At 46.1% G+C, this 15,032-nt stretch overlaps 2 protein-coding genes across 3 annotated transcripts; both read right to left on the bottom strand.

Moving 5' to 3' along the window:
- Positions 1 to 3,474: 3,474 nt before the first annotated feature.
- On the bottom strand, positions 3,475 to 5,986 carry LOC132971912 (cocaine- and amphetamine-regulated transcript protein-like). 2 transcript variants are annotated; one of them, XM_061034687.1, is made up of 3 exons: positions 5,865 to 5,986; positions 4,565 to 4,648; positions 3,475 to 3,636 (listed from the first exon to the last, which is right to left on the bottom strand). In XM_061034687.1, exons 1-3 carry the CDS (start codon positions 5,979 to 5,981, stop codon positions 3,529 to 3,531), a joined length of 309 nt encoding a protein of 102 aa, XP_060890670.1. In that variant the 5' UTR covers positions 5,982 to 5,986; the 3' UTR covers positions 3,475 to 3,528. The 2 variants fall into 2 exon arrangements, 1 of the variants encoding a protein (XP_060890670.1); XR_009672828.1 differs by lacking the exon at positions 5,865 to 5,986 and adding an exon at positions 4,936 to 5,849 and having other exon boundaries at positions 3,585 to 3,636.
- A 1,080-nt stretch (positions 5,987 to 7,066) lies between these two features.
- On the bottom strand, positions 7,067 to 14,013 carry LOC132971911 (survival motor neuron protein-like). The gene is made up of 8 exons (XM_061034686.1): positions 13,933 to 14,013; positions 13,725 to 13,784; positions 11,920 to 12,316; positions 10,831 to 11,022; positions 10,537 to 10,626; positions 10,263 to 10,373; positions 8,993 to 9,112; positions 7,067 to 7,207 (listed from the first exon to the last, which is right to left on the bottom strand). The coding sequence occupies exons 3-8, from the start codon at positions 12,163 to 12,165 to the stop codon at positions 7,172 to 7,174; spliced, it is 795 nt and encodes a 264-aa protein (XP_060890669.1). The 5' UTR covers positions 12,166 to 12,316; positions 13,725 to 13,784; positions 13,933 to 14,013; the 3' UTR covers positions 7,067 to 7,171.
- Between the last annotated feature and the right edge of the window lie 1,019 nt (positions 14,014 to 15,032).

The raw sequence follows: 15,032 nt of genomic DNA, 5'->3' as shown, positions 1-15,032 counted from the left end.
GGGGGTCCAGGAAGGGGGCGGGGCTTTGTTTGGTGGGTGTGAGACGTAACAGGTCAACAGGAAGAAGGTCTGATAGTAACGAGCTGAAAGGGGGCGGAGTTTGACAACACATCGACCCTCCCTCGGTGCACGTATACCTGTCGTCCAATGAGATGATTTAACTGTGTGTGTGTGTGTGTGTGTGTGTGCAGTCTGAAGTGTAAGGTGGAGGACTCGGGGGCTCCTCAGGATACTCAGCAACAGAACCCCCCTACACCGACCCCCTCCTCAGACGCCCCGCCACTCTCTGGTATTCCTGCGCTGACGCTGCTCGTCTGCAGCGCTCTGCGTCTCCTAACCTGTGAGCGCGCACACAGACACACACAGACACAGACACAGACACACACACACACAGACACAGACACACACACAGACACAGACACACACACACACAGACACAGACACAGACACACACACAGACACAGACACAGACACACACACACAGACACTGACACACACACAGACACACACAGACACACACACACACACACACACACACACACAGACACAGACACACACACACACACACACACACAGACACACAGACACAGACACACACACACACACAGACACTGACACTGACACACACACAGACACACACAGACACACACACAGACACACACACAGACACACACACACACACACACAGACACAGACACAGACACAGACACTGACACACACACACAGACACACACACACACACAGACACAGACACACACACAGACACACAGACACACACACACACAGACACACACACACACACACAGACACAGACACTGACACACACACAGACACTGACACACAGACACACACACACACAGACACACACACACACACAGACACACACACACACACAGACACACACACACAGACACAGAGACACACATACACAGACACAGACACTGACACACACACAGACACTGACACACACACAGACACACACACACACAGACACAGACACACACACACAGACACACACACACAGACACACAGAGACACACATACACACACACAGACACAGACACTGACACACACACACACACACAGACACTGACACACACACACACACACACACACACACACAGACACTGACACACACACACACACACACACACACAGACACAGACACAGACACACACACAGACACACACACACACACACACACACACACACACACACACACACACACACACACACACACACACACACACACACACACACACACACACACACACACACACACACACACACACGTCAACAATTAATGTCTGAAACTGAAACCGCTGAAAATGATTGATGAAGACGAGAGATGAAAAACATTTTTAGAATCAAACTCAGACTCTTGTTTTTATATTTCTCTCGTTATGAAACTCTGTATTGATGCGTGTTGTGTTTGTTTTTCAGGAGCTCCGCGAGGCGGCGACCTGTCGATCGACGGCGAGCACTGTAGTCCAGGAAGGAGGGGGGCGGAGCCTGGACGGACTAAATGACTGCTGTACAAACTTCCTGTCTTAATGCAACTGGTCGCCATGGAGACGCTGACGTGTCACGCTGTCGTATGAAGAATGATTGGACACACGCTCTGCTGAGACGTTCACTCGTTTCTGTTCTGCCGCTGAAATGTTTTTTTTTTTTTTTTTTATTCTGCAGCTTTTGTCTCATTTTGCTTTTTTAGATTTCCTGTTTTTTTTTTAATCCTCCGGCAGGTTTTAGATTTTTATGAAGTTCTAATTACTGTCGACTCTGAGCAGGAAGAGTCGGAGTGTTTATGCTCATGAAGCTTGTGGTGCATTCAGGGACGTAGGACGTTTGAGAATCAGCTGCAGTTTCAGATTGATAAAACTGAGAAACAGATGAAACAGTTTGGAGTCTGAAAACTCGTATGATAAAGAGAAGTAAAATAACAGTTTAAACCGAGACGCTGAAACCTGACAATATTCGCCCTCGCTGCTTAAAGCGCCCGTTTGTCACTGGTCATCGATGTCACTGAGGTCACTTCAGGGTTAACTCGGTCTTTTTCACTACTATGAAGGCGGTTCACTTCTTACCTGCGATCGATCACCATGGAAACGGACGCTGAACACATGATGTGCTCTGAAGCGACTTATGTTTGGGATAATGTTCAAAATAAAAATCAACCTGTCAGAAACTCCAAGTGTGGACACACAGGTGCAGACAGGAAGTGAGCAGAGACAGAGCACAGGTGATGACAGGAAGTGAGCAGAGACAGAGCACAGGTGATGACAGGAAGTGACCAGAGACAGACAGGAAGTGAGCAGAGACAGAGCACAGGTGATGACAGGAAGTGACCAGAGACAGAGCACAGGTGATGACAGGAAGTGAGCAGAGACAGAGCACAGGTGATGACAGGAAGTGACCAGAGACAGACAGGAAGTGAGCAGAGACAGAGCACAGGTGATGACAGGAAGTGAGCAGAGACAGAGCACAGGTGATGACAGGAAGTGAGCAGAGACAGAGCCCAACATCGCCAGTTGTTCTTGAGACTTCTAATCAGATCCCTAAATCTCTTGGTCTTGTCTCAATCTTGCCCTGCCTTGGTCTTGGTCTTGTCTCGGTCTCGGGTATGTCGTGGTCTCGGTCTTGTCAAAATGTTCTATATTTAAATCTGTCATCAGAGACAGACGAGTAGAGAGCGAGTGAATCCATTAAATATCGTACGTTAACCCGTGCACATGAACAAGTTTTCCTTTTAGGGATTAAAAACAAGAAGTTACCCGATTAGGTTAGGTTAGAAGTTAGGACTTCGATTATTCTCCTCCAGTTTTAAAAGTTTAAAATTCTGTTAAATTTGAAATCTGTCGGAGGATTTGGAAAACGACCAGCAGGAATTCAAACCATGACCACGGCAAAAACTCAAATGTTAGCGAGTCCGATTACTCGTGAAAAACATCATAAAAAGAAACGAGATGAGTTCGATTGCTCAGATTTGAGTTTTTGCCGTGAAGTTTTTCCTCGACTTTGTTTTTATTTAACGGTGGCGTTTATACCCGACTCTCGACTCGTGACAGAGACGCAGCGTGTTGTGAGGATATCCCAGCATGCACCGGGCTCAGCAGCACCAGTGCACGCTTACATGGGCCTCTCTGATGAGTAACTGAAACAAACAGCTGATTCAGAGTCAGGTGTAAACAGGCTCAGAGTGTGTGTGAGTGTTTTCTGTGACTCCACTTTTAGAGGCTTTTATCTCATTTTGTGGCGGGAAGGGGTGGGTGGGGGTGGGGGTGGGGGTATGGTTGGGGGGGTGTATTGTTTCCATGAGAATAATAAACATGAAGAGTTTCTAAGATGTTTTCTGTCTCATTTCATCCAAAGTTTCTAAAAGTAACTGAGTAAAGGTATTTTCCACCACTGGGGGGCGGGGTTACAGCAGCGGGACGTTTGACCCGCAGCGGAAGGAAGACACACAGAGCGGGGGGGTTTTAAAAAAGGAGCTTTTATTGTGAAAGGACATGAAGCATGTTTGAAGCTCTACAGACATTTGAGGACGCTGAAGTTGCAGACGGTTCCTGCAGGACATCCACACAGCTTCCCGAACCTCGAACCTTTACGCACCGCACACTGCTCCCCTGCATCACACTGACACACACACACACACACACACAGAGACACACACACACACACACACACACAGAGACACACACACACACACACAGAGACACACACACACACACACACACACACAGACACACACACACACAGAGACACACACACAGAGACACACACACACACACACACACACACAGAGACACACACACACACACACACACACACACACACACAGAGACACACACACAAAGACACACACACACACACACACACACACACAGAGACACACACACAGAGACACACACACACAGACACACACACACACACACAGAGACACACACACAGAGACACACACACACAGAGAGACACACACACACACACACACACAAAGACACACACACACACACACATCATTAATATGCTGTAGTGAAATATTGTGTCTGTAACTGATTCATCGTTCTCTTCATCTTCAGTCTTTAAATACTTTTTCATCCAGTAGATGTCGCCCTTGAGCTCCAGCATGAAACCAAAACAAACTGCAGTTAGGCCATGCCTCCTCCATACTGAAGCCTCCGCTCTCCTCCATACACACACCTCTAACCCCCCCTCCACTCACGTTTCCACAAAGGAGTTTAGCACAAGTGGTGGACGAAATAGTCCTTTGCTCAATCGCCTGCGGCCTACATTGTTGTGTTAGCATGCTAATGTTAGCGCTCTTTAGTTAGCTCGTAGCTTCATGTAAATGTTCACAGAATGAGCGTGATCTAAAAACGCTGACTCATGGAGGAGTTAACCCTTTAAAGCTGTATGAATCAGATTTGATTGTTATTTTTCCTTCTGCGTCCTCAGTGAGATCAAACAAGACATATGCAGTGCACAAATAATCCACCAGGGGGCAGAGAGCAGCTCCATGTGGTTGATGATTCATGAGAGAGATATGAGAGTAGAGGTTTCTTACAGCAGGCAGCAGGCACAGCTTCTTCTCTGACGGCGGCAGCTGTTGGCTCTTTAACTTCTCCAGGACTTCCTGCAGAGCTTCGATCTGACGACACAAAGTTCAATTCACAACGTTTCCATCAAACACAGAGTAAACATGTTCTGCAGCAGGATATAAACCAGCTGATAGTGTTCAGAGGAACGTCAACATCCTGCAGCTAACAGCTAACTAGCTATCACACCTGCTCAACATTAGCATGTTAGCATGTTAGCATAGTCCAATAGGAGTGAAGATCAGATCAGTGTCTCACTTTCCTGACCTCTCGTTTAAAGACGTACCGGGGCGTCTGAGAGAGAGATCTAGTTTGTAAAGACGGGATAGTTTGGGCGTACCGCAGTAATGTGCGGCGTGTTCCCGAAGCGCTCGTTATAGAGCTGCAGCTCCTGGACGACGCAGCCTATCTCGCCCTGAGGATTTCATGAAGCCACGTCCTCTTCTTCTTCTCTGTCGCTCATCTCCTCCTCAGCAGGAGAAAGGTCAGCGCTCTCTACTGAAGAGTGGAGTTTGATTACATAATTCTGTCATTTAAAGGGTTAAATTCTTCATAATGATTGAATGTTTGGTAGTTTTGAGCAGGGCTGAAGTTGTTTCAGAGATTTATGCAGAAAAAAATAGAAACAAATATCAATCTGTTCTATTTTTATATCAGTTTTTTAAGTGGACATTTTTTGTCCTCAGTGACTTCAGAGGGTCGTAAACATGTTTCAGTGTTCTATTGATCTGTTAAAAACATTAAAATGTGTTCCATATGTCCTAACAGACTAAATGATGACCAGATGAAGAGGAGACATTTGACCAGATGGACTAAAATGTCCATCATGATGCATGAGGGTTAAGAGTGGTTTATACCCGTCACTCCTGCATCAGCGGCTAATCCAGAATGTCGGGGTCATTTATGTGTCGACTTATTTATTTCTGTCATTCTTAAACCGTCTGAAGAAATGAAGTGATTCTCTCAGGTAGTTTTTACTGTTCAAGAGTCTGCTAGGCTGTGTTTTAAGAGACCTGCAGCGCCCCCCTGAGGCCCGGGGTTCAAACTGCTGGTGTCCAGCTGCCATGCTTCTGCAAGAACTATTAAAGATGTTTGTGTCTCTCTGGAGAGGAAGTCTGTGTTTGTAGTTTCTAATGAGGGAGCTGCATGCTAGCTGCTGTCTAAGCTAATTCAGTCCCTGATGTGAAACTTTAAAAAAGTAGTTCAGTACTACGTCTGAAAGGAAACAAACATGTTCCTGTATGATCAAACACAAAACATCACACTCACCAGCTCCTTCTCCTCCTGAGTCTCGATGGCGCCCCCCTCCACCGATCTCTCACCGCTCCCTAAAATCACCAGCAGCCAGCAGGAGGCGCCGAGGAGCAGCATCCTGCCGCTGACCATGGTGCTGACCGACTCGGACCAGGAGAGACGAGTCACAGCGTGGTAAAGTGTCCAGTGGGCTCTGAGGCCCTGGGCTCCGTCTGACAGGCTTATATGAGGCGGCCGTGACGTCAGTGGAAATATTGTTGACCCTCAGATAATGAGACAATCAGCAGACTGACCTCGAGGTCAGAGAGGAGATGCTCCCTCCGTCAGAGAGGACATGACCACAGGAAGGAGAGTCAGTGTGCGCTTACAGACGGCGTTCAGACAGCCGTTTGTCTCAGAGGTCTGAACCATGAGATGTCCATGGAAACATTTTGATTCTTCTTCGTCTGATTGAGTTTATTCGGGGCGCGGTGACGACCTCAAAGTTTAAAGGTCATGTTGACTGAAGAACTCGACATAAGATCTATATGGCAACACATCATCGTGTACTGATTGATAATACGATGTTACAGAATGGATACAGACACGTTGCATATGGTGCAGTTCACAACAAAGCCAACAGGTGGCAGTAGAAGCTAAACTACATGAAGCCCGTCTCCACAGAACGCTTCTTTCTGAGCGCCAGCGTCTTTTTTCAATTGTTTAAAAATGAGTCAATGAGTAACGGTGAAAGCGGTATAGATAAAGGATTCTGGGGTCTGAACATTAAACTCTCCTGTTTGCAATGCATGCTGGTCTTTGTATTTCTCTTCTCTTTTTTCAGGGGACCAGCCCTTGAAGACAGACAGGAAGTGACGCGACGTGTCGGGGTCTTGGTGTGTCAGCGTTTACGTCAAAGTACATAAACGGGTTTTAATATGTTGGTCAGAGTGAGACCTCCGAGTGACGAGGTCGACCACGACAGACGGACGCCACAGCAGCCTTTCAGAACCCGTCTTCATTTATTAACAGAAAGATTTTGAAGCCAAACAACAAACTGAAAACTAAAGAATCTCAAAAGTCTTTTCATTTCATCCTCGAACAGCCGGAAACTTTAACAACTCTTCACCCGTCTGAACACAAACTCAAAACTGTTTCTGAACCATCAACGGACAGAAACAACAAACGATCTCTGAAATCAAAAACAGAAAATAAATAGAGAATGTACACGTGACCGCTGCGTCTCCTCCCAGAATGCTCTCTGCCTCTGAAGCGAGAAGCAAATTCATTAAGAATCATCTCTCTCTGCGTCTGTGGATCTTCATGGGTTCACTTCTTACCTTTCAGTCTTTGGGGCTCGACTTGCACGCCTGCTGAGTCTGAAACACAGAAAACACACATCGTCACAAACGCTTCAACGCCAAGCAGCACGCCTCAGTACAGGACGCAGCTGATGGCGTTTTCTGTCAGACCACGGGATGGTACCAAAGTAACTGATCCGTATCGTCCTACTTTGTTATTGGGGTGCAAAGCATCCCGATCCGACTCTGAAGAGCGGAGCTAGACACATTGCAGTCTGCTGATTGGTCGAAAAACTTCCTGTGATGTCAAACACGCAGCACGCCGTGTTTAAATATCCTGTGGATTTGAAGATTCATTTAAGACTTTTTTTGTTTTTGTGACGAAAACAGCTCGCAGCTCCGCCCCCATGAACGACCTCGGAGGTGCTGACCTCTGCTGGACGTTTCATTTATTGGCGGGCTAGAGAAAAGAAGAATAACATACTGTACTCACTGCTTAACTGTGTTTCTAGATCACGCTCATTTCAGGTAAATTTACATGCAGTGTGAAGATACGAGCATAATAAAGACCGCTAGCATTAGCATGCTAACACAACAATGCAGCGCAAGTTGTTTTGGTTTCATGCTGGTGCTCAAGGGCGACACCTGCTGGATCAAAAAAATCACATATAAAGCCTTTAATGTGATACGCTAACCGAGCCCGAGTTTTGCTTCTACAGAATTTAATCAGAGAAAAAAAACAGAAAGGAGGCGGTTTGTGGATTAAAGTTAGACCCTCCTGTGACGGGAAACATCAGACGTCTCCTCATCCTGACATTTAATATAGTGTTGACTAAATCTAGATATTCCTGCTGTTAACTCAAATTACTGCCCCAGAACACTAAGATTGACAGCTGATACTATCGCTAGCTAACGCTAACTAGCTAACGCTAACTAGCTAACGCTAACTAGCTAATGTTAGCTAATTAGCGCTCACCGATGCTTGAATGATGAGGAATGTCTTGCCCTTCACTTCTCAAACAGCATTATCATTATAAAGCTGCCTGTATGTTTGTAGACTTTCATCCTACAGAGATGTAAGGAGAGGGATTCTGACGTTCTGGTGTTACGGTTCAAAGAGTGACCATGTTAACTGATGACTTTCAGCCTGACAGTGTCCAAACAAACGCCTCTTTCTTCTGTTTGTGTATTATCATAAAGTCTAAATTACTCATGAGATATGTTTTAATGAAAGTTAAACAAATACGCTTTCATACCGTACGACAACCAGACCCACTCGGCTGACAGTCACCAGTTAACACGGTAACTCTTTTAATCCTAACACCGGTACGCACTTTGTGGTTTCTAGCGATATAAATAGTGTTCTGTGTGTTGTTGAAGAATCACAAGTGCTCCAAACTCAAAGTTTATCTGTGACTTCTACGGGCTTTTCAACGGTGGTCGTTACTTTCCTGAGCGTTTTTTCGCCCTCCAGCCCTCCACGCTGATGACGTCACTGAAAGCGATGAATGGAGGACGTCCAGCAGAGGTCAGCCCCTCCGAGGTCGTCGATGGGGCGGAGCTATGAGCTGACATACAGCGCTTACTCGACTCTCGCTGACTGAGCAATGTCAGCGTTTACCGTACCGGACTGAACTAAACCAGACCGCTTTGTGGAAATGTGGCTTGTAGAGAGTTCTCTGGTTCAGGTGTCGGCGTTGCTGTTTTGGCAAAATCTCGATGGGGAGAACTATTCAATAAAACGCCACGAGGTGGAACGGCGCCCTGTGTCTGCCTCTCATCAGAGAAACATTGAGCTGTTTGTGTTCACACATGACGCTCAGTACAGTGATTCAGATGAAGAATGCACTTCCTGTTACTGACCAGGTAGCTGCCGGTGTGGAAGCCACACATGTACCACAGCATCAACATGCTGGAGGCGGAGTCAGCACCTGAAGACTCTTTACCTGCAAACGTCCAGGGAGGAGGAGGGACGAAGGAGTCCTGCAGAGAGACACACACACACACTGTTTCAAAGAGAGAGAAACATCAGCTGGATGAGTAAACGTGTGTGTGTGTGTGTGTGTGTGTGTGTGTGTGTGTGTGTGTGTGTGTGTGTGTGTGTGTCTGTGTGTGACTGTCTGTCTGTGTGTGTGTGTGTGTGTCTGTGTGTGACTGTCTGTCTGTGTGTGTGTGTCTGTGTGTGACTGTCTGTCTGTGTGTGTGTGTGTGTGTGACTGTGTGTGACTGTCTGTCTGTGTGTGTGTGTGTGTGTGTGTGTGTGTGTGTGTGTGTGTGTGTGTGTGTGTGACTGTCTGTGTGTGTGTGTGTGTGTGTGTGTGTGTGTGTGTCTGTGTGTGACTGTCTGTCTGTGTGTGTGTGTGTGTGTCTGTGTGTGACTGTCTGTCTGTGTGTGTGTGTGTGTGTGTGTGTCTGTGTGTGACTGTCTGTCTGTGTGTGTGTGTCTGTGTGTGACTGTCTGTCTGTGTGTGTGTGTGTGTGACTGTGTGTGACTGTCTGTCTGTGTGTGTGTGTGTGTGTGTCTGTGTGTGTGTGTGACTGTCTGTCTGTGTGTGTGTGTGTGTGACTGTCTGTGTGTGTGTGTGTGTGTGTGTCTGTGTGTGTGTGACTGTCTGTCTGTGTGTGTGTGTGTGTGTCTGTGTGTGACTGTCTGTCTGTGTGTGTGTGTCTGTGTGTGACTGTCTGTCTGTGTGTGTGTGTGTGTGTGTGTGTGACTGTCTGTCTGTGTGTGTGTGTGTGTGTGTCTGTGTGTGTGTGTGACTGTCTGTCTGTGTGTGTGTGTGTGTGTGACTGTCTGTGTGTGTGTGTGTGTGTGTGTGTCTGTGTGTGACTGTCTGTCTGTGTGTGTGTGTGTGTCTGTGTGTGACTGTCTGTCTGTGTGTGTGTGTGTGTCTGTGTGTGACTGTCTGTCTGTGTGTGTGTGTCTGTGTGTGACTGTCTGTCTGTGTGTGTGTGTGTGTGTGTGTGTGACTGTGTGTGACTGTCTGTCTGTGTGTGTGTGTGTGTGTGTCTGTGTGTGTGTGTGTGTCTGTGTGTGACTGTCTGTCTGTGTGTGTGTGTCTGTGTGTGTGTGTGTGTGTGTGTGTGTCTGTGTGTGACTGTCTGTGTGTGTGTGTGTGTGTGTGTGTGTTACCCCTGAGCTCGACTGAGGAGGAAAGAAAGGGAAGCCGTGATTGGTCGGTTTTTCTCCAGCGTCTTTCTTCTTCTCATCTTTTTCTGCTTTAAGACCGAATTTATCTTTATTCTGTTCACACACACACACACACACACACACACACACACAGACACACACACACAGACAGACAGTCACACACAGTCACACACACACAGACACACAGTTTTATTTAGAGATCTGGTGCAGTCCCTGCTTTGTCCAGCAGGTGTCACTGTGTGTGTGAGAGACTCACCCAGGGGGCGATGTGCTCGTCTCTCCACGCCGACCTCCTCTCCCCCGCCTTCTCCTCCCTCCTGCTGGGCGTGCTTGTCCTCCTGCCGCCCTGCACGACCAACAAACACCACGCCGTCTGAAATCATCACCTGACGGCGAGATCCACTCTCTGACCAGGAAGTGTTTCACCACTTTCACATAAAGATTTATAAAAAGGTCGTTAACGCTCACAAAGAGCGAGGAGCTCAGGACGCACTCTCACAGCCGCCTGTACTGGGCTGAAGGAGGAAGCAGATCAGGTCCAGGTCTTTACCTTGGGAGCAGCTCTGCCCGGTCCGTGAAGCTCGTTGACGCTCAGCAGGCCGCTGACGTCGTGCTCCTCCTCGTTGTTGTACTCGTCGTAGCGGACGCAGCACCGTTGACCTTTGACCCACTTAACGACAGCCGGATAAACCAGGCCGTCCCCGGAGTACACGGCCCGGCACCGAGATCCAGGTCGCCAGTCCTGAAACGAGGACAAGAGCGAGGGAACACAGGATTCACTCTTCGTCTGATGTTCTTCATAGAAAGGGTTAAAAATAATCAAACAGTCTGAACATGTTTCAGTGAAAACTGTGAATGAGAATTAAACGACACATCTGAAGTCAGTCAGGCCTAAAAGATTCAACATGTAACTCTGACCCCTAGTGTTTAAAATGGGTACTGCAGTCTAAATTCTAAACATCATAGAGAGCTGTCTCCCCCCCTCTCCCCTCCTCTCTAGAGTCCATGCTCACACAGGTCACCATGTGGTGGACTCTGAAGCTTCAGTGTTTATCCAGCTCTGCATGGGTCTGTAAACCTTTCTGTGTTCTAACCTCTCTCCATTTTTCAAAAGCATCTCCAATATTGATCCTAGTTTGAGCACGTTTCTGCTCGTGGAGCTTATTAGAAACATGCAGAGGCTTTTTAGGTCGGGTACAATCACTTCTATCTGAACCACTTCTCTTGACCGCTTCCATCGCTGCAACACCTGTTGACCTGATAACTGCTCTCATATCTGACAAACCGAGGGGCGTCCAAAACGGCCGTGTGGGGGCGTGTCTTAAAAGCGCCTACCTTCTCTGGTCCAAACAAATCCAGAGCATTCAGGAGCAGAATCTAAAGTTAGAAGGAGGACATACTGGCTGCTGCATTGTTGTCAGAGAAGCCAGCACTACAACATGTTTCCTTAATGATCAGATAGTAAGATACCTTTATCATCTCACTGATTGGACGTTAAAGAGTGCAGGATGACATCAGCTGCAGAAAGAAATATTCAAATGAAGGCTTACGAAGTCTCTCCCTCCTTCTCTCTCTCTCTTCCGCACTAACTGAATAAAACGTTTGGATATCTTAACGGGACCTTTAAGGTGGCGGGTACCTGCGAGTCTGGCTTCTGGGTCTGCACGGCAGCATCTGGACTTTTGAGCGCGCTCAGTTCCACTTCTTCCTCGTTGCCGAAGCCGCTGAATTGGACTTTGCAGCGCTCGCCATCCAGAGACACGACCTTCGCCGGATACAGCTGCCTGTCCTCTGACCACACGGCCTGACAGTGAGCGCCCACCGCCCACTGACAGACACACACACACACACACACACACCGTAACATATTTAGTCTGTAGCACATCCTCTGACCCGCCTCCTCAGATTCTTACCTTCACCTCCGTGCAGGTAGCTTCAGCTGCAGCAGGTGGAGAGACCGTCTGTCCGTCTTCCTGCTCCGTCTTCTCTCTGCCGTCTGTTTCCTCTGAGGCTTCACGTTCTTTCAGATCAACATCCTGCACACAAACACACACAGACCGTCCACTTAGGTGGTCAAAATGTTCCATACATTGATTTGTTTTAAACGACACAATCTGTCACATGGTGTTGTAGTGAAGATCAAGACCATAAATATCTCTGAACAATCTTCATCTTGTGTGCAGGGGGCGTGTCACTCACTGTAACACGGGGAAGGTTGCGGCCGTAACCGGGAGATACACTGCCTGGCCAAAAAAAAAAGTTGCCACCAAAAAAAAGGTCACACACTCTAATATTTCATTGGACCGCCTTTAGCTTTGATTACGGCACGCATTCGCTGTGACATTGTTTCCATAAGCTTCTGCAATGTCACAAGATTTATTTGTCATAAGATCTTGTATTGATGATGGGAGAGTCGGACCACTGCACAAAGTCTTCTCCAGGACATCCCAAAGATTCTCAATGGGGTTAAGGTCTGGACTCTGTGGTGGACAATCCATGTGTGAAAATGATGTCTCATGCTCCCTGAACCACTCTTTCACATTTTGAGCCCGATGAATCCTGGCATTGTCATCTTAGAATGTGCCTGTGCCATCAGGGAAGAAAAAATCCATTGATGGAATAACCTGGTCATTCAGTATATTCAGGTAGTCAGCTGACCTCATTCTTTGAGCACATAATGTTGCTGAACCTGACCAACTGCAGCAAACCCAGATCATAGCACTGCCCCCACAGGCTTGTACAGTAGGCACTAGGCATGATGGGTGATCACTTCATCTGCCTCTCTTCTTACCCTGATCACTCTGGAACAGGGGAAATCTTCATTCCAGTTTTTAATAATGTGTTGGACAGTTCTTAGATGTTTTCTGTGCTTGATGCATGCCAATGATTTGACCCTTCTCAAACAGATTAACATCTTTTCCACGACCACAGGATGGGTCTTTCAACATAGTAGTTTAAGAAATGAGAAGCTACTCATTGCATCAGTTGGGGTTAAATAACTTGTTGCCAGCTGAAAGATAATCGCCCATGCAGTTATTATCCAATGGGAGGCTCTTACCTATTTGCTTAGTTAAATCCAGGTGGCGACCCTTTGGACAGGAAGTGTATTTATATATATTTTTTGTACTTTTACTCTTATTTATTTATTTATTCCGTTTTGATTTTTTTCCCCAATCCATGTCTACATGTCTGTTTATATACGGTTTTTAAATCAATACAGAGTCTTTTCCATTGAATGTTTTCACCCAAAAAGGGGCGTGGTCGACATCGTCTGGGTAAAGTACCCGGATGCGTCGCTCGCTCTCATCAAATAAAAATGACTTTGATGTGCCGTTCATGTCCGACTGATAGAAAGTTTCACTTATAAGTTAAAGTCAGAGTGAAGTGTCACTAAACAAAGAGTTTTTATGGAAGAAATTACGAAACATAAAATATAAAACTCACCTCTGAAATGTTCAAAGTTTTTTCCAAAACGTCATCGAGAGGATTTCCGTCCAGCTGCTCCTGCGGCCACAACACATTTAGCATCAGCTAGCTAACAAGCTAAATCAATACCGTTAGAAAACCACCTTTCACCTGTAAGCTAAGGTGAGCTAGTTAACCAGAAACTCCCCGCAGAAACAAACCCTGTAATAATATGTTCTAATCTCACCTGTTCCTCAGGTGAGTGGAGGATTATGCTGTAGGTGTGTTCAGTCATGGCTTCCGTCAGTTTAAAGCAAAGATTTCACCGCGAGAAAACAGGTAGAAAAAACCTCCAGCGCGTGTCAAGCTCACCTGCCGTAAACAAACAGCTGCTTCCGCTTTCCTCTTTCAAAATAAAGGTCCTCCACTGCAGAACTTCAGGACACTTCAAAAACAACTTTTATTTACTCTGCTGCTTTGAATTGAGAGATACAAAATATAAATCCACATTTTAAGAATAAGTTTGTTAAAATGTTCAATTCTGTTCATTAACTTTTTATACTTTTTATTTCATTTTACATTTTAAATAATTTGTGATATTTTGTTGTTGACATTAAAAAATGTAACGTCCAGGCTGCCTTTAGATTTTAATATGACTACATTTGAGATAAGTTGAAAAAATAAATGTGTCACTTTCCGAGTGTAAACTTGTAATCGTATAGTTCACTTGGAAGTTTTAAGCCAAGTTGTCAACACAGTATTATCTTTTTGTTCAAGGTCAAACGGGGAGGGAGCGCCGCCTTATTTGTATTTCCTGCTTCATGTTGATCTTGTGCACGCGTACCTTAACCAAACTAAACCTTTCTGTACCGTACACTTTCCACCAAGTTGTTCATGGTTATAAAATATCTGATCCCTACCGTCCTACTGGTTTACTACACTTGTGTCGGGGTGCCAAGCGTACTGATCTGACCCTGGAGGGCGGAGCCAGACACACTGCGGTCTGTTGATTGGTTCATCTCTGTGAAGAAGGGACTAAATCTCTGCTCCTGCTACATTTCAATGATATGAAAATAATTCAATTGCAGCACTTTTCTTTGTCTTTTCATGAACGCGACTCTTCTTTGTTTTTTTTTACTTTTTTCACTCAGGATTTTGATTTCAGTTATTTTACACTTCCTTTGTGGAAATTGTGCCCCTCACTTTTTACAATACATTGTCTGTTTGGTTTATTTTGGGACTAATGTCAACATGTAGCTCCGCCCCATGGACGACCTCTGACCTCTGCTGGACGACCTCTATTGATGCCCTTTGTTTATTTTGACTCGTTTTTCTTCTTCGTTGAAT

This window comes from Labrus mixtus, chromosome 3 (assembly GCF_963584025.1).
Source record: "Labrus mixtus chromosome 3, fLabMix1.1, whole genome shotgun sequence".
In the NCBI taxonomy this organism is placed as follows: Eukaryota; Metazoa; Chordata; class Actinopteri; order Labriformes; family Labridae; genus Labrus; species Labrus mixtus.
This window is presented reverse-complemented; position numbering and strand designations above follow the sequence as displayed.